Here is a 27,275-nt window from a genome sequence, read left to right on the forward strand (position 1 = left end):
AACACTCCTCCATTGTTGGTGGGATTGCAGACTGGTACAACCACTCTGGAAATCAGTCTGGATGTTCCTCAGAAAATTGGACATTGAACTACCTGAGGACTCAGCTATACCTCTCTTGGGCATATACCCAAAAGATGCCCCAACATATAACAAAGACACGTGCTCCACTATGTTCATCGCAGCCTTATTTATAATAGCCAGAAGCTGGAAAGAACCCAGATGCCCTTCAACAGAGGAATGGATACAGAAAATGTGGTACAGCTACACAATGGAATATTACCCAGCTATCAAAAACAACGACTTTATGAAATTCATAGGCAAATGGATGGAACTGGAAAATATCATCCCGAGTTCTCTGCACCCAAATCCCGTGGGAGGGAGAGCTGAACCTTCAGAGAGGCAGACAAACCTGGGAAACCAGAAGAGACTGCTCTCTGTACATACATCCCGGATGCCAGAGGAAAACACCAAGGCCATCTGGAACCCTGGTGCACTGAAGCTCCCGGAAGGGGCGGCACAGGTCTTCCTGGTTGCTGCCGCTGCAGAGAGCCCTTGGGCAGCACCCCGCGAGCAAACTTGAGCCTCGGGACCAAAGGTAAGACCAACTTGTCTGCTGCAAGAGAGCTGCCTGGTGAGATCAGGACACACAGAGGCAGAGTTCATCTAGGAACGGGCACGTCCTGTGTTTGCCTGAGGTCCCACGCCCGCGGATCCCGGGACCGCAGCAGCTCTCTGCTCCCAGACCCTGTGGGAAAGACACCTCACCGCCTGGTCAGGTGGGCACTCCTGAGGCTGCAGAGCGGAAGAGACCACCAACACTGCTCACCCCTGCCCACATCCCTGGCCCAAGAGGAAACTGTATAAGGCCTCTGGGCTCCCGTGGGTGAGGGCCCAGGAGCGGCAGGACCCCTGCATGAGACACCGCCAGAACCTGAGGGAAACAGACCTGATAAACAGTTCTCTGCACCCAAATCCCGTGGGAGGGAGAGCTGAACCTTCAGAGAGGCAGACAAACCTGGGAAACCAGAAGAGACTGCTCTCTGTACATACATCTCTGACTCCAGAGGAAAACACCAAGGCCATCTGGAACCCTGGTGCACTGAAGCTCCCGGAAGGGGCGGCACAGGTCTTCCTGGTGGCTGCCGCTGCAGAGAGCCCTTGGGCAGCACCCCGCGAGCAAACTTGAGCCTCGGGACCACAGGTAAGACCAACTTGTCTGCTGCAAGAAAGCTGCCTGGTGAACTCAAGACACAGGCCCACAGGAACAGCTGAAGACCTGTAGAGAGGAAAAACTACACGCCCGAAAGCAGAACACTCTGTCCCCATAACTGACTGAAAGAGAGGAAAACAGGTCTACAGCACTTCTGACACACAGGCTTATAGGACAGTCTAGCCACTGTCAGAAATAGCAGAACAAAGTAACACTAGAGATAATCTGATGGCGAGAGGCAAGCGCAGGAACCCAAGCAACAGAAACCAAGACTACATGCCATCATCGGAGCCCAATTCTCCCACCAAAGCAAACATGGAATATCCAAACACACCAGAAAAGCAAGATCTAGTTTCAAAATCATATTTGATCATGATGCTGGAGGACTTCAAGAAAGACATGAACACACTTAGGGAAACACAGGAAAACATTAATAAACAAGTAGAAGCCTACAGAGAGGAATCGCAAAAATCCCTGAAAGAATTCCAGGAAAACACAAACAAACAGATGAAGGAATTAAAAATGGAAATAGAAGCAATCAAGAAAGAACACATGGAAACAACCCTGGATATAGAAAACCAAAAGAAGAGACAAGGAGCTGTAGATACAAGCCTCGCCAACAGAATTCAAGAGATGGAAGAGAGAATCTCAGGAGCAGAAGATTCCATAGAAATCATTGACTCAACTGTCAAAGATAATGTAAAGTGGAAAAAGCTACTGGTCCAAAACATACAGGAAATCCAGGACTCAATGAGAAGATCAAACCTAAGGATAATAGGTATAGAAGAGAGTGAAGACTCCCAGCTCAAAGGACCAGTAAATATCTTCAACAAAATCATAGAAGAAAACTTCCCTAACCTAAAAAAAGAGATACCCATAGGCATACAAGATGCCTACAGAACTCCAAATAGATTGGACCAGAAAAGAAACACCTCCTGTCACATAATAGTCAAAACACCAAATGCACTAAATAAAGAAAGAATATTAAAAGCAGTAAGGGAAAAAGGTCAAGTAACATATAAAGGCAGACCTATCAGAATCACACCAGACTTCTCGCCAGAAACTATGAAGGCCAGAAGATCCTGGACTGATGTTATACAGACCCTAAGAGAACACAAATGCCAGCCCAGGTTACTGTATCCTGCAAAACTCTCAATTAACATAGATGGAGAAACCAAGATATTCCATAACAAAACCAAATTTACACAATATCTTTCTACAAATCCAGCACTACAAAGGATAATAAATGGTAAAGCCCAACATAAGGAGGCAAGCTATACCCTAGAAGAAGCAAGAAACTAATCGTCTTGGCAACAAAACAAAGAGAATGAAAGCACACAAACATAACCTCACATCCAAATATGAATATAACGGGAAGCAATAACCACTATTCCTTAATATCTCTCAACATCAATGGCCTCAACTCCCAATAAAAAGAAATAGGTTAACAAACTGGATACGCAACGAGGACCCTGCATTCTGCTGCCTACAGGAAACACACCTCAGAGACAAAGACAGACACTACCTCAGAGTGAAAGGCTGGAAAACAACTTTCCAAGCAAATGGTCAGAAGAAGCAAGCTGGAGTAGCCATTCTAATATCAAATAAAATCAATTTTCAACTAAAAGTCATCAAAAAAGATAAGGAACGACACTACATATTCATCAAAGGAAAAATCCACCAAGATGAACTCTCAATCCTAAATATCTATGCCCCAAATACAAGGGCACCTACATATGTGAAAGAAACCTTACTAAAGCTCAAAACACACATTGGACCTCACACAATAATAGTGGGAGATTTCAACACCCCACTCTCATCAATGGACAGATCATGGAAACAGAAATTAAACAGAGATGTAGACAGACTAAGAGAAGTCATGAGCCAAATGGACCTAACGGATATTTATAGAACATTCTATCCTAAAGCAAAAGGATATAACTTCTTCTCAGCTCCTCATGGTACTTTCTACAAAATTGACCATATAATTGGTCAAAAAACGGGCCTCAACAGGTACAGAAAGATAGAAATAATCCCATGCATGCTATCGGACCACCACGGCCTAAAACTGGTCTTCAATAACAATCAAGGAAGAATGCCCACATATACTTGGAAATTGAACAATGCTCTACTCAATGATAACCTGGTCAAGGAAGAAATAAAGAAAGAAATTAAAAACTTTTTAGAATTTAATGAAAATGAAGGTACAACATACACAAACTTATGGGACACAATGAAAGCTGTGCTAAGAGGAAAACTCATAGCGCTGAGTGCCTGCAGAAAGAAACAGGAAAGAGCATATGTCAGCAGCTTGACAGCACACCTAAAAGCTCTAGAACAAAAAGAAGCAAATACACCCAGGAGGAGTAGAAGGCAGGAAATAATCAAACTCAGAGCTGAAATCAAACAAGTAGAAACAAAAAGGACCATAGAAAGAATCAACAGAACCAAAAGTTGGTTCTTTGAGAAAATCAACAAGATAGATAAACCCTTAGCCAGACTAACGAGAGGACACAGAGAGTGCGTCCAAATTAACAAAATCAGAAATGAAAAGGGAGACATAACAACAGATTCAGAGGAAATTCAAAAAATCATCAGATCTTACTACAAAAACCTATATTCAACAAAACTTGAAAATCTTCAGGAAATGGACAATTTCCTAGACAAATACCAGGTATCGAAGTTAAATCAGGAACAGATAAACCAGTTAAACAACCCCATAACTCCTAAGGAAATAGAAACAGTCATTAAAGGTCTCCCAACCAAAAAGAGCCCAGGTCCAGACAGGTTTAGTGCAGAATTCTATCAAACCTTCATAGAAGACCTCATACCAATATTATCCAAACTATTCCACAAAATTGAAACAGATGGATCACTACCGAATACCTTCTACGAAGCCACAATTACTCTTATACCTAAACCACACAAAGACCCAACAAAGAAAGAGAACTTCAGACCAATTTCCCTTATGAATATCGACGCAAAAATACTCAACAAAATTCTGGCAAACCGAATCCAAGAGCACATCAAAACAATCATCCACCATGATCAAGTAGGCTTCATCCCAGGCATGCAGGGATGGTTTAATATACGGAAAACCATCAACGTGATCCATTATATAAACAAACTGAAAGAACAAAACCACATGATCATTTCATTAGATCCTGAGAAAGCATTTGACAAAATTCAACACCCCTTCATGATAAAAGTCCTGGAAAGAATAGGAATTCAAGGCCCATACCTGAACATGGTAAAAGCCATATACAGCAAACCAGTTGCTAACATTAAACTAAATGGAGAGAAACTTGAAGCAATCCCACTAAAATCAGGGACTAGACAAGGCTGCCCACTCCTTCCCTACTTATTCAATATAGGTCTTGAAGTTCTAGCCAGAGCAATCAGACAACAAAAGGATGTCAAGGGGATACAGATCGGAAAAGAAGAAGTCAAAATATCACTATTTGCAGATGATATGATAGTATATTTAAGTGATCCCAAAAGTTCCACCAGAGAACTACTAAAGCTGATAAACAGCTTCAGCAAAGTGGCTGGGTATAAAATTAACTCAAATAAATCAGTTGCCTTCCTCTATACAAAAGAGAAACAAGCCGAGAAAGAAATTAGGGAAACGACACCCTTCATAATAGACCCAAATAATATAAAGTACCTCGGAGTGACTTTAACAAAGCAAGTAAAAGATCTGTACAATAAGAACTTCAAGACACTGAAGAAGGAAATTGAAGAAGACCTCAGAAGATGGAAAAATCTCCCATGCTCATGGATTGGCAGGATCAATATAGTAAAAATGGCCATTTTACCAAAAGCAATCTACAGATTCAATGCAATCCCCATCAAAATACCAATCCAATTCTTCAAAGAGTTAGACAGAACAATTTGCAAATTCATCTGGAATAACAAAAAACCCAGGATAGCTAAAGCTATCCTCAACAATGAAAGGACTTCAGGGGGAATCACTATCCCTGAACTCAAGCAGTCTTACAGAGCAATAGTGATAAAAACTGCATGGTATTGGTACAGAGACAGACAGATAGACTAATGGAATAGAATTGAAGACCCAGAAATGAACCCACACACATATGGTCACTTGATTTTTGACAAAGGAGCCAAAACCATCCAATGGAAAAAAGATAGCATTTTCAGCAAATGGTGCTGGTTCAACTGGAGGTCAACATGTAGAAGAATGCAGATCGATCCATGCTTATCACCCTGTACAAAGCTTAAGTCCAAGTGGATCAAGGACCTCCACATCAAAGCAGATACACTCAAACTAATAGAAGAAAAACTAGGGAAGCATCTGGAACACATGGGCACTGGAAAAAATTTCCTGAACAAAACACCAATGGCTTACGCTCTAAGATCAAGAATTGACAAATGGGATCTCATAAAACTGCAAAGCTTCTGTAAGGCAAAGGACACTGTGGTTAGGACAAAACGGCAACCAACAGATTGGGAAAAGATCTTTACCAATCTTACAACAGATAGAGGCCTTATATCCAAAATATACAAAGAACTCAAGAAGTTAGACCACAGGGAAACAAATAACCCTATTAAAAAATGGGGCTCAGGGCTAAACAAAGAATTCACAGCTGAGGAATGCCGAATGGCAGAGAAACACCTAAAGAAATGTTTAACATCTTTATTCATAAGGGAAATGCAAATCAAAACAACCCTGAGATTTCACCTCACACCAGTGAGAATGGCTAAGATCAAAAACTCAGGGGACAACAGATGCTGGCGAGGATGTGGAGAAAGAGGAACACTCCTCCATTGTTGGTGGGATTGCAAACTGGTACAACCATTCTGGAAATCAGTCTGGAGGATCCTCAGAAAATTGGACATTGAACTGCCTGAGGATCCAGCTATACCTCTCTTGGGCATATACCCAAAAGATGCCCCAACATATAAAAAAGACACGTGCTCCACTATGTTCATTGCAGCCTTATTTATAATAGCCAGAAGCTGGAAAGAACCCAGATGCCCTTCAACAGAGGAATGGATACAGAAAATGTGGTACATGTACACAATGGAATATTACTCAGCTATCAAAAACAACGACTTTATGAAATTCGTAGGCAAATGGCTGGAACTGGAAAATATCATCCTGAGTGAGCTAACCCAAACACAGAAAGACATACATGGTATGCACTCACTGATAAGTGGCTATTAGCCCAAATGCTTGAATTACCCTAAATGCCTAGAACAAATGAAACTCAAGACAGATGATCAAAATGTAAATGGTTCACTCCTTCTTTAAAAGGGGAACAAGAATACCCTTGGCAGGGAAGAGAGAGGCAAAGGTTAAAACAGAGACTGAAGGAACACCCATTCACAGTCTGCCCCACATGTGGCCCATGCATATACAGCCATCCAATTAGACAAGATGGATGAAGCAAAGAAGTGCAGACTGACAGGAGCCGGATGTAGATCGCTCCTGAGAGACACAGCCAGAATACAGCAAATACAGAGGCGAATACCAGCAGCAAACCACTGAACTGAGAATAGGACCCCCGTTGAAGGAATCAGCGAAAGAACTGGAAGAGCTTGAAGGGGCTCGAGACCCCATATGTACAACAATGCCAAGCAACCAGAGCTTCCAGGGACTAAGCCACTACCTAAAGACTATACATGGACTGACCCTGGACTCTGACCTCATAGGTAGCAATGAATATCCTAGTAAGAGCACCAGTGGAAGGGGAAGCCCTGGGTCCTGCTAAGACTGAACCCCCAGTGAACTATACTGTTGGGGGGAGGGGGACAATGGGGGGAGGGTGGGGAGGGTACACCGATAAGAAAGGGGAGGGGGAGGGGGATGTTTGCCAGGAAACTGGGAAAGGGAATAACACTCGAAATGTATATAAGAAATACTCAAGTTAATAATAAAAAAAAAAAAAAAAGAAAATATCACCCCGAGTGAGGTAACCCAATCACAGAAAAACACACATGGTATGCACTCATTGATAAGTGGCTATTAGCCCAAATGCTTGAATTACCCTAGATGCACAGAACACATGAAACTCAAGAAGGATGACCAAAATGTGGCTGCTTCACTCCTCCTCTTAAGCGGGAACAAGAATACCCTTTGGAGGAGATAGGGAGGTAAAGTTTAGAACAGAGACTGAAGGAACACCCATTCAGAGCCTGCCCCACATGTGACCCATACATATACAGTCACCCAATTAGACAAGATGGATGAAGCAAAGAAGTGCAGGCTGACAGGAACCGGATGTAGATCGCTCCTGAGAGACACAGCCAGAATATGGCAAATACATAAGTGAATGCTAGCAGCAAACCACTGAACTGAGAATGGGACCCCTGTTGAAGGAATCAGAGAAAGGACTGAAAGAGCTGAAGGGGATTGAGACCCCATATGAACAATAATGCCAACCAACCAGAGCTACCATGGTCTAAGCCACTACACAAAGACTATTTGTGGACCTACCCTGGGCTCCAACCTCACAGGTAGCAATGAACAGCCTAGTAAGGGCACCAGTGGAAGGGGAAGCCCTTTGTCCTGCCAAGGCTGGACCCCCGGTGAATGGGATTCTTGGGGGGGGGCGGTAATGGGGGGAGGATTGGGAGGGGAACACCTGTATAAACGGGGGGGCTAGGTGTATGTTGGCCTGCAGATGGGGAAAGGGAATAACATTTGAAGTATAAATAAGAAATACCCAATTTAATAAAGATGGAAAAAAAGAAATGAAAAAATTTAAGTGCAAAATATCCTATATTCTTCTACAATATTTATTTTGCTTTTGGCTGGAGATTTCTAAAAATATTACATGTTGCTTTTCTGAGTAATCATTATGGACAGCAGAGACAAGGATCACAGAGCTCATAAAATTACACTCAGCAGGAGAATCCAGTCTCTGTTTCCAGGGGCACCCAGCAGAGAGACCTGAGCTGTCTCAATAGTGGAACTACTGGCAGTTTAAAGAGCCTCTCAAAGTGCTACAGAGGCTTGACCTATGAGGAATTACAGGTCACCAAGAAATGAGGTTTCCCCTGCTTCAGAATAAGAATGTGAAAATAGTTTTGTTATAATTACCACTTATTAAGATATGAGAGGTACCAAGATATTGGAGCTCATAGAGAGATAGACAATTAGCCTGTGACTATAGCTTTTTACTAGTTACCTTCTGATACTGGCACTCCACTTCTCCACTTCTTATACTCTACTCACTTCAAGTGGAGAATACTGGGAGAGGGTAACTTGAACACACTGTGAAGGGGTCAACATTAGGTCTGAGGAAATTGGTGGGAAAAACATGAGCATTGAAATGCCTAACACTGAAGACCATTTACTACATTAAAGAAAACATCAGATTAAATCTAAAAAATTCAAGGAGCATAACAGACTAAAAACAATAGAGACTTGCTCTTCTTGAGAAAGCACGTTTGTGATGACTTTTTAATTATAAAATAGCTTACATTTATGACTAAAAAGATGTATGAACACTCATTTTGTTTCACATTGTTGGTGAGCAGGTGGTAATGTAAGAAGAAGAGGCTGACTGAACAGCACAAAAACTCCATGGTGGTTGGAATCTGATTTAGCTTTGAAAGCTGAGCATGGTTAGTCATTGATGAATGTGGGTATTGTTTAAGGACATCCACTTCCTATGAGATTGGAAACTTGAGTCTGTGTCTCCTTTGCTATAGCTGTTGGGTCTCCTCTTACACAGCTTCATAGGTTTGGAACAGCATGATGACCTGATACTGACACACTCACAAATCCTCACTACAGTAAATGAGCAGGGATCTTCCTAGCTAATCCAGTCATTTAAGCCAGGCTATCAATGAAGGCATTCTCATAAGGGAATCAGGATTTATACTGAAATGCAATTCTTTCTCACTGCTTATTTGTTAACTCTTGGATAAGAGAGAAAATGCTTAATGGTTTATATTCATTATATCTGGATGCAACATACACCAAACACCAAACACAAACATAGGAACTTTGTTTAGTGCTCACCTACACAATCATCTTAAATGTGCTCCTCAGAATCATAAACACAGATGGATTGGCTCAACAGGTAGATTTCTACGTTTTATCCTTGATTAACTGATTCTAAATTACCAAATGTGTGTGTGTGTGTGTGTGTGTGTGTGTGTGTGAATGACACTAATAATGTTGAAATTTTTCAAGACAATAAATTTTGCCAGAAAAACAATTTACCGGGGAACTTTATTGTCTAATTCTTAGAAAGTTGGGAGCTCAGGATAGAGACTATGGTGGTCCCCACTCACCTTGGCATAGATGCAGCTGTCGTTGAGTCTCTGCAGTGAGCAATTCTTGTCACACAGAGGGCACATGAAGACTTCGGTGGCTTTACAAATTTCTTGGCTTAAAAAATCAAAGGGGAAAAAACATATGAAACCCTGTTTCATCCCCACCAAATATAGTACTGGGAGCAGCAATGCAGAGGAACAAGGAAGAAATGGAAAATAATCAGGATAGAGTTGGATGATGCCTTCCACGTAACTATGTTAGAATACTTCTGATAGAAAGGTTTTTGTTTGTTTCTTTAATTTTAGAAATACTGCCAAAATAATATAATAATAGGTCATATACTAACTTGTATAATACTTTATTTTAAAATAAAGACATTTTGATCCATGGTCTCTCATGACACTCAGAATTACCTTAGGTAGCACATCTCTGAAGAATTCAGTAATTTTACCATCTTAGAACGGGCCAATATAGAGCCATAACTAACCATTCTGACTTCTCAAGCCTACTGCTACGTAACTCCATAACTTACACTTCAGTACATAATCTTATACTCAATGTTCTCTAAGAATGAAAGGATCTCTGTCTTTCTGTCTTTCTGTCTATCTGCTGTGTTTCTCATGATTGTGTGTGTGTGTGAGAGAGAGAGAGGGAAAGAGAGAGGTGGGGGTGGGGAGAGAGAGAGGAAGAGAGAAAGGGGGGGGGAGGAGAGGGAGAGGGTGCTTCTTGATAACCCTGTCATGATAATATAGCATAGTCTCCATGTATATATAATTTCAATTAGAATGTGATTTTATGAATTAATCCTTTCATTGCATGCCCACTAAATAATCCAATGGATGTTATAAATCTCTTTCTGATAAGAGGAAGGAATCCTTGTCAACCTCCAAAAAGCTTTATCTACTTAGAGTTCGCACCATCATTTTAGAGTGCTTTGTTATTTTATTTGCTATCTATGGTTACTCCTAACTTTGCGGTTTTCTAGTAAATTGTTTTTTAAATGCATCTGCTTTTTTTTTTTTCGTTTTCTTTTTTTCAGAGCTGGGGACCAAACCCAGGGCCTTGTGCTTGCTAGGCAAGCGCTCTACTACTGAGCTAAATCCTCAACCCCTGCATCTGCTTTTAAAATGTTGAAAAGAATTTAAAAGCTTTGGAAAACATATTTTGAAATGAAACTTAATTTAAACATTATTGGCAAAGTTTGCAGTATATTTGCTGCTCTAAGAAAGTGTATGTAGTCAAAGCCAAAAAAAAAAAATGTGTATTTGAACACAAGATCTTTACAACCCCAATTCAAAGTGGGCGTAAGTAGTTGGCAGTGCTTCAAGAAAAAGAGCAATTGATGAGACTTGACCTGCTGAGTCTTCACCAATCGCAGGCAATGCCAATTATGTCTGCTTAGCATAGGAAAGACAAGCTCATATTCTGCTTCTGTGGTTGGTTCAAGGTCATGCTCAAGAGCAAAGAGCTCAGAAGGATACCAGGGGAACGTGAGGAATTTTCTGATAATAGATTAGTAGTTCCATTAATTATAACACAATTGAAACAGGTCAAATTCATTTCAAATTGAGGAGAATCTGCCCACCAAACCGAGGAATGGATGATGCTAATACAATGCACGCCATGCACCACACTGTACTTCCTTGTTTGTTTTTTAGCAATTAGGATGTTTATGTAAAGTAGGAGTACATCAGTAAATACATATTTTTAGGATCAAAAGCAAAAGAACACAGTATATCCTTTTAGTAATTCTACAACCTTTAAAAACAAGAAAAATTTAAATAGTTCTTGAAGAAAATTTTAATTAAAATGGATCAATACTAGCTCATTTGTATTTCACAAATGCCTCAAAATTCAACCTGTATTGGAATCTCTTACAAAGTAAAAGTTTAGGGTTGGTCTGTAATACATCATCTTTTTTTACTTTGCTGTGAAAGAAACCCTTTATTATCAAGTTACCATATCTAAAATTTAAATCATTTATAAGGGGTTTTATTTTACTCTACTAATCATAAACTGAATCATTTCAGTTTCTGTTATTTTCTCAAAGCCTAATTTGATACATTGCATAAAAAATACTAAACATTTTTGTTTGTTTCATCAGACTGGTTTCATTGAGCTCAGGCTGGCTTCAGCCTCCTGTTTAGCCTGAGACTGGTTTGGAACTGCCAATCCTGCTGCTTCCACTTCCCAGTGCTGGGATTACAGACATATGCAATCATGCCCTATGGAATAATTAATATTGATTTTTAAAGTATCATATTTTATTTACTTGTGTGTGTGTGTGTGTGTGTGTGTGTGTGTGTGTGTGTGTTTGAAAACGATGCATGTCAGACGACACCTTATAGAACTGGTTTTCCCCTTCCCTATGTGGGTTCCAGGCATGAAATTCCAGTATTTAGGCTCAGCTCCCTTTACACACCAAGCCATTTCATCAGATTGGAAAGAATAGTTTTTGACAAACTTCTCTTTCCTGGAAATGGTGGATTTGTGTATCACAAAGTTGTTTTATTTTACTTAGCTTCTAGAGGATGGCGAAGGAGGTCCCATCATGAATATATCATTACTTCTTTTCCAGAGCTGGACAATTCTACACTGTCACTGAAATAGTTTTTTTTTAATTTTTATATTTATGCTAAATTTGCAGAGAAAAGGCTAATTTCAAAGAAATAACAATCACTACCAATTAAAGAAAGAACAATGTTCATCCCATTTGGGGTAGATGTTTGAGCCTACCGCTTTAGTGCTATGTCCTAGTGATTCAATTCAGGACACAACAGAGAACAGGGAATATCTGCTGGGTGATGAACATAATGTAGCAAAGGGATAAACACAGAAATGGAACGAGTATGGGCCTGATAGCATTTTAGCATGGAGAAAGCATCGTTTTTAGAATATGATCTAAACAAGCAACTGTAAGTCAAAACCATTAGGATTAAGACTGAATTTTATTCTTTTTATTGAGAAGTTGAGGAGGTTTCTTGTCATTGAACCTAGGGTCTTGATTATATAAAGTAATCTTTAAAAACTGAGATTTATCTCCAGCCTGAACTGATAGAGCATTTGATAAGAAGACTGAAAATAAATATCATTCAATATGTGGAAATACTGAAACTGTTGTATACAATTAGTCTTAAATGTTGTGTTCTTATGAGAAATGGTAAAAATGCTTCACAAAGTTTCTAATTCCTGCTTTTGGGACCCCTTTTTCTCCTACTGGGTTGCCTTTTCCAGCCTTATTGAAACTTATTAACATGCCAGATTTAGTAGATATCTTTGGAAGGTCTGCTCTTTTCTGAAGGGAAATGGAGTAGGAGTAGATCAGGTAGATAGGGCAGGTCCGAGGAGGTCCTGGGAGGGAAGTAGGGAGGAGAAACTGCTCAGAAAGCAATCTATGAGGGAAGTTTAAAACTTCTATAAAAAGAAGTTTTAAATGCTCCCATATGATCCTGTAATCCCATCTCTGAATATATTACAGAAAGAAATGCAATCAGGATTGTCAAAGACACAGTGAAAGCATTGCTTAGAAGCTGATTTACTAAAAGAATCATTCAATCCTTACTGTGTGTGGCAACCAAAAGTCAGATGCAAGGTTTGCATTTCTCTCTTCATCCTGTGTCTGTACTTTTTGGAAGGTACAGAGATAAATCGTTGTCCTTAATCTTGTCCTTTTTTTTTTTCTTTTTTGACAAGGACAAAGGCTTGTTTTATTTTAATGACTGATCCACGTGAGGCCACAGCCTGGTCACTATGTACAGACATGAGGGAAGCTTCACTTCTTGGTCTCTTTCTCCTTGGACAGAGTCTTGATGATCTCCTCTTTCTTGGCTTGGAGGCTCTCCTCCCGGTGCTTTCGTGTTTCCTTGGTCTTAGGTTTGTGAGCCTTAGCCTGGTCAGCCAGTAGCCTGGTCAGTCAGTAGCTTCTTGCGGGCCTTGTCTGCCTTCAGTTTGTGGATGTGCTCCATGAGAATCCACTTGTTTTTGAACACATTCCCTTTGACCTTCAGGTACAGGCTGTGATACATATGGCGGTCAGTCTTCTTAGATTCCCTGTATCTCCCGAGAAGGCGGCGCAGGATCCTCATCCTTCTCAACCAGGTCACCTTCTTGGGCATCCGAACGTTGGCAGTACCCTTCTGCTTCCCTATGCCCATATGCCTGCCCTTCCATCGGGTCAAGGTGTTCTTCCAGCATGGAGCCCGGGAATGGACAGTCACAGGCTTCCGGATGATCAGGCATCTTTGATCAGCTTCTTGATCTGCTGACGGGAGTTGGCATTGGCGATTTTGTTGGTTTCACTGGGGTCCAACCAGACTTTCTTTTTACCACAGCGGAGGACACGAGAGGCCAGCCTCTTCTGTAGCCTGAGCATACTCATGGCTGCAGACACAGCAGTGAAAGGTAATCTTGTCTTTTTAATTACCTTAAATTCCAGGCTGAATTCCAGGTTCTCAGGACATATCATCTCTTGCATTATTTGTCAGGGTGAATCTGTACCTTCAATGATTAACCATTTAACAACTTACAGTACTACCTCTTACGACATACTAGCACTGGAATAGTGATGACTTACTGATTGAAGGAATCTTGGCCAGAATTGTTTACTTTTGTGTACTGATTTCTTGCCTTCTATTTCAACCTAAACTTTTTCTAAGTCCTGTGAAGATGAACTTGGAATCACCAGATCTCTTTATTCCTCATCCTACTGTGTCCATCTTCTCTTTCTCTTATCACCATTATTGTCTTTTTAATTGAAGATGGATGGTGAAGCCTCCATTAAGGGGCTGTAAGAGTCCAGCCTTTGACTCTAATATCCCATAGTTCTCTAATGCTCCTAGCTTGTCTGAATAATTTTTAATTGTGCTAAAGATATTTAAAGAAACCAAATTTCTATGTATCAATGAATGGATAAAAACATTATATGTATTGCATATATATACAATACAGTATTATTTGGCCCTAGAGAAGAAATTCTGTCAAATATGCAACATGGCTGCACCTGAAATACATTTTAGATGGTGAACTGAGCCAATCATAGAAGCACTGCACTATTTCATTTATGGGATGTATCTAGCACAGTTAAACTCATACAAGATTACAAATACATCCATACCTGACACCCTACAATACTCAACTCCAAATGGTTCAAAGCTTTCAAAATAAAACCAAATACATTGAAACTGGTGGAAAAGAAAGTAAGACTAGCCTAGAACAGGGGATGACTTTTTGTACTGACACTGTTAGTACAAAAACTAAGATCAACATTTAATAAATGGCACTGTGAGAAATGAGAAGCACAAGAAAGGACACTGTCCTTCAAACAAAGCAGCAAGCCATAAAACAGGGAAAGAGTTTCACCAACTCCTCATGTGATAAGGGGTTAATACTCAAAATATATAATAAAACAAAAAAGTAAATATCCTGAAAATAATTAACTCAATTATAAAATGGAGTATAGGTCTAAAGAGAGAATTCTCAATAAAGGGAACTCGATAGCTTTGAAACACTTAAAGAAATGGTTAAAATCCTTTGTAATGAGGAAACAAAAATCAAAACTTATTTGAGACATCATCTTAAACATATCAGAATGGCTAAGATAAATAAAACAAATGAAAAATCATGCTGAAGAGGGTATGGAGTAAGGGGAACACTTATTTGTTGCTGGTGGGAGAGAAAAATTGAACAGTCATTATGGAAATTAGTGTGGTAGTTCCTTAGAAAGATGGGAATCTACTTCACTATCCACCTATACCATTCTTGGTCATATATTCAAAGGATACTTCATCCTGCTACAGAGACATTTACTTAATCATGTTCATTGCTACTCTATTCATAATAATCAGAAATCAGAAACAATATCAAGATGTCTCTCAATATAAGAAACTATAAGAAAAGTGTGGTATATTTATATAATGGAATATTACTCAGTCATTATAAAAATGAAATAATCAAAACTGCAGTAAATAGATTGAACTGTAAAAAATCATCTTGAGTGAAGTAACCCAGATGCAGAAGGGCAAATATAGTATGTATTCACTTATATGTGAAAACAAGCTGTTAAGTCAATGATAACCAAGTATAATCTGTAGAAACACAGGGGTTAAGTATGATTTAAGGGACAGATAGGAAATAGAAACAGAATGCATAGTAATATAGTAACATACACATATGTGTGTGTGTGTATAATATATATATATATATAGTTAGGGTGCTGAAATGGGGGGTTAAGTGGGGAGAAGGTGGAGGGGGAGGGAGACAGGATAGGGGGCTTATGGATGGGAAATTGGGAAAGGGAATAACATTTGAAATTTAAGTAAAAAAATCCAATAAAAAGAGTCATTTGAGTTGTAGTATGGATATTTATTACATATATAAAGGCAACCTAAATGAAATAACCAAATAACTTGGTGGCATATGTATATCTCTTGTCACCAAATGATCCTTCCAGTACTGGGATTAGGTTACATCAAATTATGTTGTTGGCAAAAGTGGTTCCATTGGAATCCCAAAACAGCCCAGTCTGTTGCCAAGACAATAGACTTCATTGCATAATCTGACAGTAAGACTCCATTGTTGAATGCAATACCTATACAACTCCGTGAACATGCAGAAATCAAGGTGATGCCTACATAGAAGTCCTTACACCAATAAGGGTTTTTTGTACAGGAAGGTACTCACATGCTATCCAAAGAGAAAAGTAAATATGGACCCAACCACAAAGCGTTTGATTCACAATGGTATTCTGCCTGCACATGTTAGGGCAATGTGGCATGAAGCTGGTGGGACTAACCAACTATCTGATTTGACTTAGGGCCTATTCCATGAGATGGAACCCATACCCAACACTTCTTGGGTGAGAAACACTTGAAATATGATAGCCCAGGGACAAAATATTACTGTTCTTGGAGAAAAAATAAAGGATGAAGCAGCAATCAAACGACTTCCTTTTTCCCCCCATCTTTATTAAATTGGGTATTTCTTATTTACATTTCATATGTTATTCCCTTTCCCGGTTTCCATGCCAACATCCCCCTAACCCTCCCCTTCCCATTCTATATGGGTGTTCCCCTCCCAATACTCTCCCCATTACCGCCCCCCCCAACAGTCTAGTTCACTGGGGGTTCAGTCTTGGCAGGACTATGGGCTCCCCCTTCCACTGGTGCTCTTACTAGGCTATTCATTGCTACCTATGAGGTCAGAGTCCAGGGTCAGTCCATGTATAGTCTTTAGGCAGTGGCTTAGTCCCTGGAAGCTCTAGTTGGTTGGCATTGTTGTTCATATGGGGTCTCGAGCCCCTTCAAGCTCTTCCAGTCCTTTCTCTGATTCCTTCAATGGGGGTCCTATTCTCAGTTCAGTGGTTTGCTGCTGGCATTCGCCTATGTATTTGCCGTATTCTGGCTGTGTCTCTCAGGAGAGATCTACATCTGGTTCTTGTCGGCCTGCACTTCTTTGCTTCATCCATCTTATCTAGTTTGGTGGCTGTATATGTGTGGGCCACATGTGGGGCAGGCTCTGAATGGGCCTTCCTTCAGCCTCTGTTCTAAACTTTGCCTCCCTATCCCCTCCCAGACTTCGAATGATACTCTGCTGTGCTCACAGGTCAGTACCTTGCTCAGCCTTCACCAGAGAAATTTCCTTCTACAGGAGATGGGAACAGACACAGAGAGGCCATCAGCTGGACAATATGCAGAGTGAGAAGCCTTGGAGCACTCAGACCTAAGAGGAGTATCTCTAACAAATCCCTCCCCATGGGTCACGGACAACAGTGTGGAGAGGAGAGGAAAAGAATTGAGGATTTAAAGAGGATGAAAGTCACCAAACAACAAGAGCAAAAACAAATAACAAAATCATTCTCTATGGAACAGCAGGATCAATCCTGAGATGTTTTTCCTTGTTCCTCCTGTTTTTGCTTGTTTCATATTGTCTTATTATATTAGCTTTTGTTCTATATTATTATATTATATTAGCCCTTAGAAGCCTGCTTATTTCCTAACGAGGAAGTGGATGGATCAGAGGAGAAGGAGGTGGGGAGGACCATGGAGGAGTAAAGAGGGGAAATTGTAATCAAGACATGTGAGAAAAAAGTATTTTCAATCAAAGGCAAACACACACAAAAAGAAATATGACTGCATTTTGGTTGTCTATATCTTGTAGATCCATAATAAATGGACACATATCTCTAGCTGTTTGTCATTTCACTAGTTTGTAACAAACAGAAAGGATCTTAATAAGAGACTAGTATGAATCAACACAAAACAGAACTCAGTCTCTTCCTGCCTGCCCACGAAGATAACAGACAGGACTCAACCATGTCTGGCACCTTGAATGGAAAATTTCAGTTTCAAAATACTGCAAGTCAAGATATTTAGTGCGGCTTATCTTGGTTTAGAATAGAAAGTCTAACAAGATCTTAATTATACTGTGACTGAAGTAGTGGTAATATAACACCCAAAGGCACAGAATGAAGACTTTGTTGATGCCTTTAAAATACTCCTTGTACTAAAAAAATATTTATTTCATATAAAAGAACTGTAAAAGAACCTAGATCCCCCACTGGTACCAAATTAACAGAATCAGTACATCTATTACCATTTTTCATAGTTCTATTCTTTTTTTGCATATTTCAAGATTGTTTTCATTGGAGGCCAGAAGAAGGCATCAGATACACTGGAGATGGAGTTACACGTGGTTGAACCATTCAGGCCCTCTGAAAAGAGTAAGGCTGTTAACTCCTGAGCCCCCATGGGGATTCTTTGTATCTTGAATTTGATCATATAGAGTTAAATTGCATGTGAATTGAACACATAGAATTAAATTCAATGATGAAAAATAATGCATTATTTTTAAAGAATAATTCTATCCTATTTCTAATATTATGTCTCTATTTTAAAAGATAATCACTTTTGTGATGTAAGATTGACTAGTCAAATTGCACTTTGATGATATTTTTAGATTATGTAATGCATACTGGAAAAAATAACTTTAGCAAAGTGATAAGAACTCTTGGATCATATCCAAAAGAATTTGCATAGAAAACTATCAAAATGGCATTTTAATAGATCTTCTGACAGACTACAAACAAAATGAAACACACACAGCAGAACTATTATGTACCTCCACCATTCACAGGCATTTGCCCTTTCACAACGCAAGTCAAATACTTCAGAGAAGTCTCATCATAGCTCACCTTACTTGACTTTCATTCATTGTAACTAATCCGTAGAAGAAAACACATAGGCCGACCACTGCAGCAGGAATCAGCATTCCAGTATACCATCCCAGCCAGGCAAAGTATAAGCCAATCTTCTCACCAAAGTACAGCCTGCACAGAAAGTCAGTCTTCAGTTTGAATTAATGTGCTATAAATGACATGACAATCTCCGATACCACAAGCAGTGAGAGTTTCAGAGGAAATCAGAGGCTACCAGTCCAGGTGCTGGTCAGCAATACACTCCTGGCTGTTATATGAATCTCATTTTGACAACGATGTTTTTCTGTAAACTTGGTCAGTATAGGGACAACAGAAAATCAATTTTCACCAGTATCTACTTCAATTCCAACTTTCTTAAAATGGTTTTTCATAACCCAATCCTTGCCTTTCTCCACCCTCCTAATAGTGTGACTTTTTAGTCTCTAGCAAAGTTATGTTTTGAGAAATAAAAAGGAAAAGGGGTCATTTGACCCTTTGATTGGAATTTTTGCTTAGGTTAAATGGATCCCCATTGGCACATCTAGTCTGACATGTTCATGCTATAGTCTGCAGTGTTAAATCTTTTCTTCTTCCACCAAAGCCATATCCTGCTTGTCTGAAGCATGTTGTCTTTGATTATCACTGGTCACTAATTAAAATTAAACGTCTTTCCTCCTGTAATTGACATAGGTTTTTTTTCTTTACTATGACTCACTCTCCAACCCTAGTATGGTATGCTGCTGTTTTTCTCACACTGCTCTGAACCATGCCCTAATTACTGTCATCAGTCATGGAGCTTTCTAATAACTCTCCTTTATTTCTCAGTTTCTCATCACCTCTAAACAGGTTAAGCTTCTCAAAGGTTGAGCTATGCATTGCTTCACTAGCAGCCACTAATAGAAAAGCAAAAGAAGCCAAAGGGATGAGTACACATTATTTGTCTTCAGTTGACATGGGAGTGGCAGATTAATTAATGAGGCAGATATAAGATCTACTCAATTGTTCTTCCTTCACCCATTTCAATGCTGCTCTCTACAGTTGCATAGTTTATAAAGAACTGTGAGAATCAATTTTACATTCCTTGATTTTCCTACTACTGTGAGGTCTCCATATTCTAATACTGGTTATATAACTTGCCCTCCCAACCCCACCTCTCCCCACTCCAGCTATGGTGTTAAAGGTTGCTAATTTACAGTGTTTGTTGCTGGGAAGAAAGTTCAGTTATTATTATTATTTTTTGGTTCTTCTTTTCGGAGCTGGGGACCGAACCCAGGGCCTTGCGCTTCCTAGGTAAGCTCTCTACCACTGAGCTAAATCCCCAGCCCCGTTATTATTTTTATTAACAAATATTTATGCTCTGCTTATGAATGATGGGGATCTTTATAATATGGGGGGCAATGGGCTGCAGGGACTTCTCTGCCCATAACACACTAATACATTGACTAATATTGTGTTGAAGCTTAGCATGAGCAATATTATTAGACTACAATAGGATCCAAGCCAAAGTACATTTCATTGTGTGGCAGGAGATGAGGAACCTAGCTGCAGACAAAGAAAGAAGGCCACAAGTGAACTTGCAGTAGAACACTGGTATTTTCAACCATCTTCCATAGAAGTACACAAAATCCTGAGGAAGAAAGAGAAAAGGGGCCACTACTACAGAAGTTCCCCATTCCTGCTCAACTAAGGCATTTTCCTTTTGTCTCTTTTATTTTAAGTTACCGTGTGACATATCAGTTGATGATCTGTCGCCTGCTGAAATAACTTTTATCTCAAAGTAAACCCTGGTATCTCTGATTTAAAAAAATAGCCATTCAATTCAACAACTTTCCTTTTTAACATTTAAATACCTCTGATATCTATTGTTAAAGTGCTTGGGAATGTCACACCACTGTTTTTTTGCAACTGATGGTTTTTGAAAGTACGCCTTTGGATTTCAAATAGTTTCTATGGGAAATTAGAGGAAACTAAATAAGTGTTAGCTATTAAGTCCTTAAATCAATTTTAAAATAGGATTTCAATATAAACCTATCTCCAGAAATGAGTGTTCCTTAATAAAAAAAGTAGATGATTTGACAGCCTTTGTCTTTTATACAAACATTAAGGCATTTCCTTACTGAGCATGACTATACCATATTTGCCCATCAGCTATGATAAAAAACAACCAACTGTCACACACCATTCTTCTCTCATCACGAATAGCCATGAACAATTTAACAACAATTAAAAGTCCTGGAAAATTGTACAAAATGTATGCACAAGCTTATATAGTTTTCCTGAATCTCTTGTACACCAGTGCCTTAAAAACAACTAAGTTCCTAAGAAGTAATTTCTATTAACATGTCACATGCACTTCTTTATTACCTCATCTTTCTCTGGTGTATATCTCATGACACATCATTGCTTAGCTACTTCAACTAACACATGTTTTTCCAGGAAAATTACCTTTCTCTGTGAACAATCAAACAGTAGTTGGATACTGAGATGTTAGTGATAGAGACTCCATTTATTCAAAACACACAATGTCGGCCTAAATTACCTGACACAACAATAGCGATGCTGTCTGTAGATGGGAATAGTAACTCCCACTGAAACGCTTCTCAAAAGCCATCATCATGGTTTCTAATAAATATGTTTTGTGAGCCAGCATATATCATGATATTGTATCCATAAGTCTCCAAAACAATAACCTTTCTACATGTATATATTTGAATGATGGAATTTGTCATGGCTGACAGCATTAAGAGTCAAAGTAATTTTTGATTATGGATGTAATCAGTCGGCTAATAACATTTGTTCTGTATTCCTCCAGTGTATTTCCAAGCGCTTGTTCCATTTACTACCGTATGTCCCACAGAGCTCACCTCTGTGAGCCCCTATCCACTCTTTTAAAGAATACTGGCTTCCAGACAGGCTCGATGGTTTGAGATGGACCTGATAGGTGGCTCCTTTTCTCCTGGGTAATGGTTTGTCTACAAGTGCTTTCCTACTCGTGTCACAGCTTGGATCTGGAACGTCTTTCCATAGTTAGACATTAGTTAATTCTTGCAAGTCCTTCCTTCTCTTGTGTTTTTAATAACCGGTTTAATAGTTGCTTCTAGTTTTTACTAGTCCCCGAGTATATCATTATGTGTTGGTTCTCAGGATCCTACTTCCCATTTCTCTATAGTCTTCTTTCCTGAGTTCTCTTCAAGTTCCCTTCAGTGTTCTACTTCCTGCTGACACAATGAGTGATACAAATGTGAACTACTGTCTCTTTATATTCTTTTAATAAACAAAATGTCAACACATATAGGCTAATAATATAATTCTTTTTTTCTAAACAGATGCATCATTAGCTAGAGAATTAGAAGAGTACTGTGTATTTCATGCTTTTTGTAGGAACGATGTTTTCTACAGTAAAATCAATTATGAAAATGAAATATAAATATCCCTAAATTAAAACTGAAGCCAGACATAGTAATATATGCCTTTAATCCCAGCAGAGGTAGGTAGAGCTTGTCAATTCAAAGCTAGCTTTGTTTACACAGTGAGCTACAGGCCATTCTGTATTACATAGGGAGATGCTGTCCAAAAATAAATAGAAGATAGATGGATGGGTGATAGATTATAGAGAGCTAAAGGCTAGCTAGATAAAGAGCAACCACCCACAAGAAAGTACCTTTTGTAAGACAAATGTAGCCAGTCCTTTCTATCACTAAGATATATGTGTACAGATTCAAGTATCCATAGATTGAAAACAGTTGTGTCAAAAAAATAATAGAAACTATTTGTGTCTACACTAAACATTCATGTTCTATGTTTCTTGCCATTCACATTCATCTCTAATTAACGAATATCAACTATTTCTGGAATGAATCACTTGTGAATTATGATAGACTACACAGGTGCTATATTGGCTGTTTTCCTGTCCGCCCTGATAGCTGTCGAGTGCTTCTCTTTGTTTTGGTTTTTAAGGTAGTTAGTTGTTCTGGCTCCACTGGAAAATGCTTACAATGAAGTTGAGCAAAGAAATTGATTGACTTGAGGTAGGAGGAACACAAAACCCAGAATCAATTTTCTTTTCCCTGGTATTCCCCAACCCCTGGGGAGACTTAGACTGTGCAATGATGTCATTTCTCTTTTGCCATTAAATGTACTAGTCATTTTATGATGTTAACAATCTCTGATAGACTTAAAGTCTATTCACATATACTCTATAACTCTGTACCCACTACCACGCACTGAGTTTCTTCCCTTTACGAATCATGTAATGGTTTCTTTTCTGCAGATTGTTTCCTAACTGACACCACTGTGATAACAAATAGTTTCAAGACTAGAAAAATGACAAAGATCAGTTTGCTGCTTATTACCCACAAACCCATCTACAGTACCTGATTAAGTCCAGAGGTTGATGCTTGTACCACATTCCCCAGCGTGCCCAGCGCTCATACAACAGATGTCTGTTATTCTGAGGTCCATGGGTTTTGATGGGAAGGCTACTCTTGTAGGCTCCCTGCAACAGATACAATAACATTGATTGTTACTGGAGATTGAGCTGAATAAAGACTAGTGTTTCCTTAAGAAGGTAATTTCCCCACTTAATGGAAACAATAGAGATTAAATACTCAAACTCACCACTAGAATGATAGATGCTACTGTCACTGGAAATATGATAGTTATTTGAAAATTTTATTTAAATAAATGAGAGTATATATTTAACCCTTTGGAATTCAGGGATTTTAATTTAAAAAATTACTATTGATGGCAAAATTCTTGTAATTTTTAACTGGGAAACTGTATATCATTCTGCTTTAAGAAGTGAACTAGATTTATAAAAGTTTTATTTTAATCACAGATGTAAAGAGAACAAATGTTTACTTAAAAGCATGGTGTTATAACTTTTGGAGTCACCTATGTGTTTGATCCTATGGTTTTGAAAATTTCTATCTGATATTTCAAATTTTAAATAGTTGTAACTTTTTCCAAATTTTGTATATAGTATTCATGCAGTTGTGGGTCCCTTAGGGCTGAGAACTTATGAAGCTTTCTTGACTCCTTGAGCTCTGGTTTGCAAGTGTCTAGAGACGGCAAGGAGATCACATATGAGCATGCCATCTCTATGTATTTAATAAAATAGAAAAATTTGGTGCAAACCCAAGGCATACTTCCTAAAATACCTTGTGTATTTAAGGTTTAATGATTAGAAGCTAAAGACGGGAAAGAAAAGAATCTTGATTTTAAGTGTAGCATATCCATGGGAGAAGAATATTTGCTTTTGGAACTAGATTGCTGTCTGCCTGATACTGAATGGAAGGATGAATAGTAAACCTGTTACTCTTTTGCAGTCACTGCCGATAAATCTAATATATGGCATTCACCTATCCTTAGGGTCAAATGATATATACATTTCTTAGGTGCTAATATTTGGGATACCTGGGATACCACTATGTAACATACACTTACCCTCAACTACACTGCTCTAGCTCGACAGTCAAAAGTGGTGAGTTGTACAGGAAATTGGCTAAAGGAATAACTCCAGCCTACTTGGGAGCCTTTCTGAAGGCTCAGACATCGCCAGTGGTCCCCAACCATACATTTGATTAGTCCTTCCTTCACCAATCATCCTTGAAAGAATTATAGACTTCCCTGGTGTTTTAGAAAAAGTGTTTCTCAAACATCTACACCTCTGGCCCATTACTTTTACCCTTTTCTGACAGTTCTCACTAAGATGATTTGATGTTTCCTCAGCTGTTGTCATTTTTTTGTAAGGAAAGAAAAATCCCTCTGGACTAGGAATAAAGATTATGAGATTGCATTTAATATCTAGAATCAGTAACAAAGGAAGGCATTATTTTAAAGTATCCTTATTGAACTATAGCTTAATATCATTGACTTTATTTCCTTCCTTATAAACATTGCTTTTTTACCATTAGTAAATAGAAATTTACATCAATAGACTATTCTTGAGCCCATTTTATTATTTCTCGATTTTTTTAAAGTATATTTACAGTTCATTAATGGGGCTTCTTATGATTTTGGTGTATATGTGCCATTTATTTATTTTTCAAATAATTTATATACACAAATAAAAGGGCTATCATCATCAACTCAGTAATGACAGCTGCTGAATTTCTAATAAGAATCTCAAGTGAGCTGATGGTGCCCAAGCTAACTTTGCAGAGAAAATTATGGTACCCTAGAGAATGAACCAAACCTTCCTTTGCTAAATGACTTCCTTAGTTGTGCTTCTCTGACTCTTTATCACTTACTAGGTGGCATTATTTGAAATGGTGTTTAATTTTCTGAGCTGTGTTCCTTTATATCTAACGAGAGAATGTTTACTTCATTCTGTGTTGCATAATCATGGGAACATATGTAGCAACTCAGCCCATGAAAGGTGTACAAATGGCTCATGACTCTTACCTCTATTTTTTTTATACTAAGTGGGCATTCCATGAGGAGTATTAACTTTTAGCTCCTATGCTTATAACTGTCTATATAACTGGATTACATATGTTTATATGAATATAAATACATGTTTGTATGAATAGAAACAGTTTTTTTCCAAATGAAAGAATCCATATGAAACATTTAACTCATTGACAAATACATTTCCAATTCACTTTATATACTAATAGTGATAGGGAGCTGTGAATTTCTCCATATTCTAACATTTGAGCTCACTGCTAAAACTTTATAAATCAAAGAATGATGGCTTTTGATGATTAGACTTACTAATACAAATGTGGATGCTTGCTGCCAATTATCAGACGAACACGGGGACCCCAATGGAAGGTAGGGGAAGGACTGAAGGAGCTGAAGGGGTTTGCAATCCCATAGGAAGAACAACAATATCAACCAACCAGAGCCCCCAGAGCTCTCAGAGACTAAACCAAAGGATATACTAGAATGTTAAGCTGAACCCATGGCTACAGCGGCATATGTAGCAGAGGATGGCCTTGTGTGTCATCAGTGGGAGGGGAAACCCTTGGTCCTGTGAAGACTTGATGACCCAATGTAGGGGAATGCTAGGGCAGTGGGGCAGGAGTGGCTGGGTGGGTGGGGGAGCACCCTCTGGGAAGCAGGGGGAGGGGTGAAATGGGGGTTTTCTGAGGGGAAACTTGGAAGGAGGATATTTGAAATGTAAATAAACAAAATAAACAATAGAAAAGAAAGTAAACATGTGAAATGTGTGATTTAAGATGTGATTCATGTCTAAGAAAAATAAATCAAGAGTATGCATATCGGAGGGCCCGAGGTGTTCTTTGGAAGCTATTTTAGTTGTTCAGGGCCACCTCACCTTGCTTCTTGAAATTTGTAGTAAGGCAATAATCTGACTGGAAATGAGGTAGATAATACATCAATGGTTTGATTATGACTTTTTGACTTTCAATTATTCTAAAATAACAAACACAAGGCTGGACCCTGCTTTATTTGGAATGATTATATATTTCAAACAGGATGAAGCAAGTTATTTTGTGTTGGAGCAAGGGTAACTAGAATGTTAAGCTGCTCTTATGGAGCCTGGAACGTCTCCCATGGGGCAAACTGTAGACATGTTTTAGAGCCGATGGGCCACTGTGCAGCTAAGGGACTGTAGTGGGGTTTCAGTGGACTGTTCTAGGTGTGGGAACCCAGATACAAAATGAATGAAACGGTTCAGGCTCTGTGATGGTTAAAATGAGCGAAGTCTCTAGTGGTCTCAGACATTTGAAAACTTGGTCTTCAGTGGGCTGAGCTATTTGGGGAGATTGAAGAGATGTGTCAGAGGAGGAAGTACACCGTTGTGGTTGGGGATGGAGAGTTTACAGCCGCATCCTACTTCCTTTCTCTGCTTGGTTTTTGCTGTTTTGGATGTGAACTCTCCTCTTGCTGTTCCAGTCACCATCCCTGCTGCTTGCTGCCATGCTGTCCCCATCACGTGCTGGACCCATCATGGACTCTAGCCCTCTAGAAACTGAAGCTCAAATAAACCTTTTCCTCCGTATGTTACCTGTCACGGTGTTTGGGCACAGCGATAGAAAGTAACTAATACAGTCCCAGAGAATGAAATTCTTTTATTATTTCTAAATGGAAAATATCTTTCAAAATTACCTCGTGTGGGGGGAATGCTGCTATGTATGAGCCATTATTGATAAGCTTACGAATACCTAGAAAGAGATGAAAAATCAGAGTCAATTTCAATAAAGGTTTTCCTTTAAAGAATATGTAAACTCACATGGTTCACCAAATTATTTTAACACTTAAAGTAATTCAATGACTTCCACAGTCATGTCAACCACAGGGATAGAAATTCTGGGAAAGAGACTAGTACTTGGCCTATGTGTGTTCCTGTCGTATTATTTGCAAGCATTAACAGCACCAGGTTTCATTCTGCCATATCTCAATGTGCTGTGTGGTCAATTGCTACTTCTTGGGACAACATACACCAAGAAAACTCTTTTCATTGGCTTTTGAATACAGTGAAGTTTAGCCAAAGAAGAATTTTCTACTCCCATAATTTGACAGGAAAAACTGTTGCATCAAAAAATGTTTGCTTATGCTAAATGGAAAGATCATAAAATGTCACAGTCAGACTTGTCATCTTTGTGAAGGTATGTGTGTGAAGTTTCCTTTTGAAAACGAGTACTGAGAAAACTTAC

At 39.0% G+C, this 27,275-nt stretch overlaps 1 protein-coding gene and 1 pseudogene across 3 annotated transcripts in view; both read right to left on the reverse strand.

Moving 5' to 3' along the window:
- The window catches only part of Ano3 (anoctamin 3), a 376,269-nt gene that overhangs the window by 76,462 nt on the left and 272,532 nt on the right, over positions 1-27,275 (reverse strand). For all 3 annotated transcript variants that reach the window (XM_087651939.1, NM_001430402.1, XM_087651940.1), the window contains 4 exon segments: positions 26,728-26,783; positions 23,025-23,146; positions 18,649-18,783; positions 9,479-9,575 (listed from right to left, as the gene is read on the reverse strand). In XM_087651939.1, coding sequence (XP_087508065.1) covers positions 9,479-9,575; positions 18,649-18,783; positions 23,025-23,146; positions 26,728-26,783 — 410 coding nt within the window.
- Rpl19-ps1 (ribosomal protein L19, pseudogene 1) lies at positions 11,522-14,378 on the reverse strand (annotated as a pseudogene).

Source organism: Rattus norvegicus, chromosome 3 (assembly GCF_021556685.1).
Source record: "Rattus norvegicus strain SHRSP/BbbUtx chromosome 3, alternate assembly SHRSP_T2T, whole genome shotgun sequence".
NCBI classification, from domain to species: domain Eukaryota; kingdom Metazoa; phylum Chordata; class Mammalia; order Rodentia; family Muridae; genus Rattus; species Rattus norvegicus.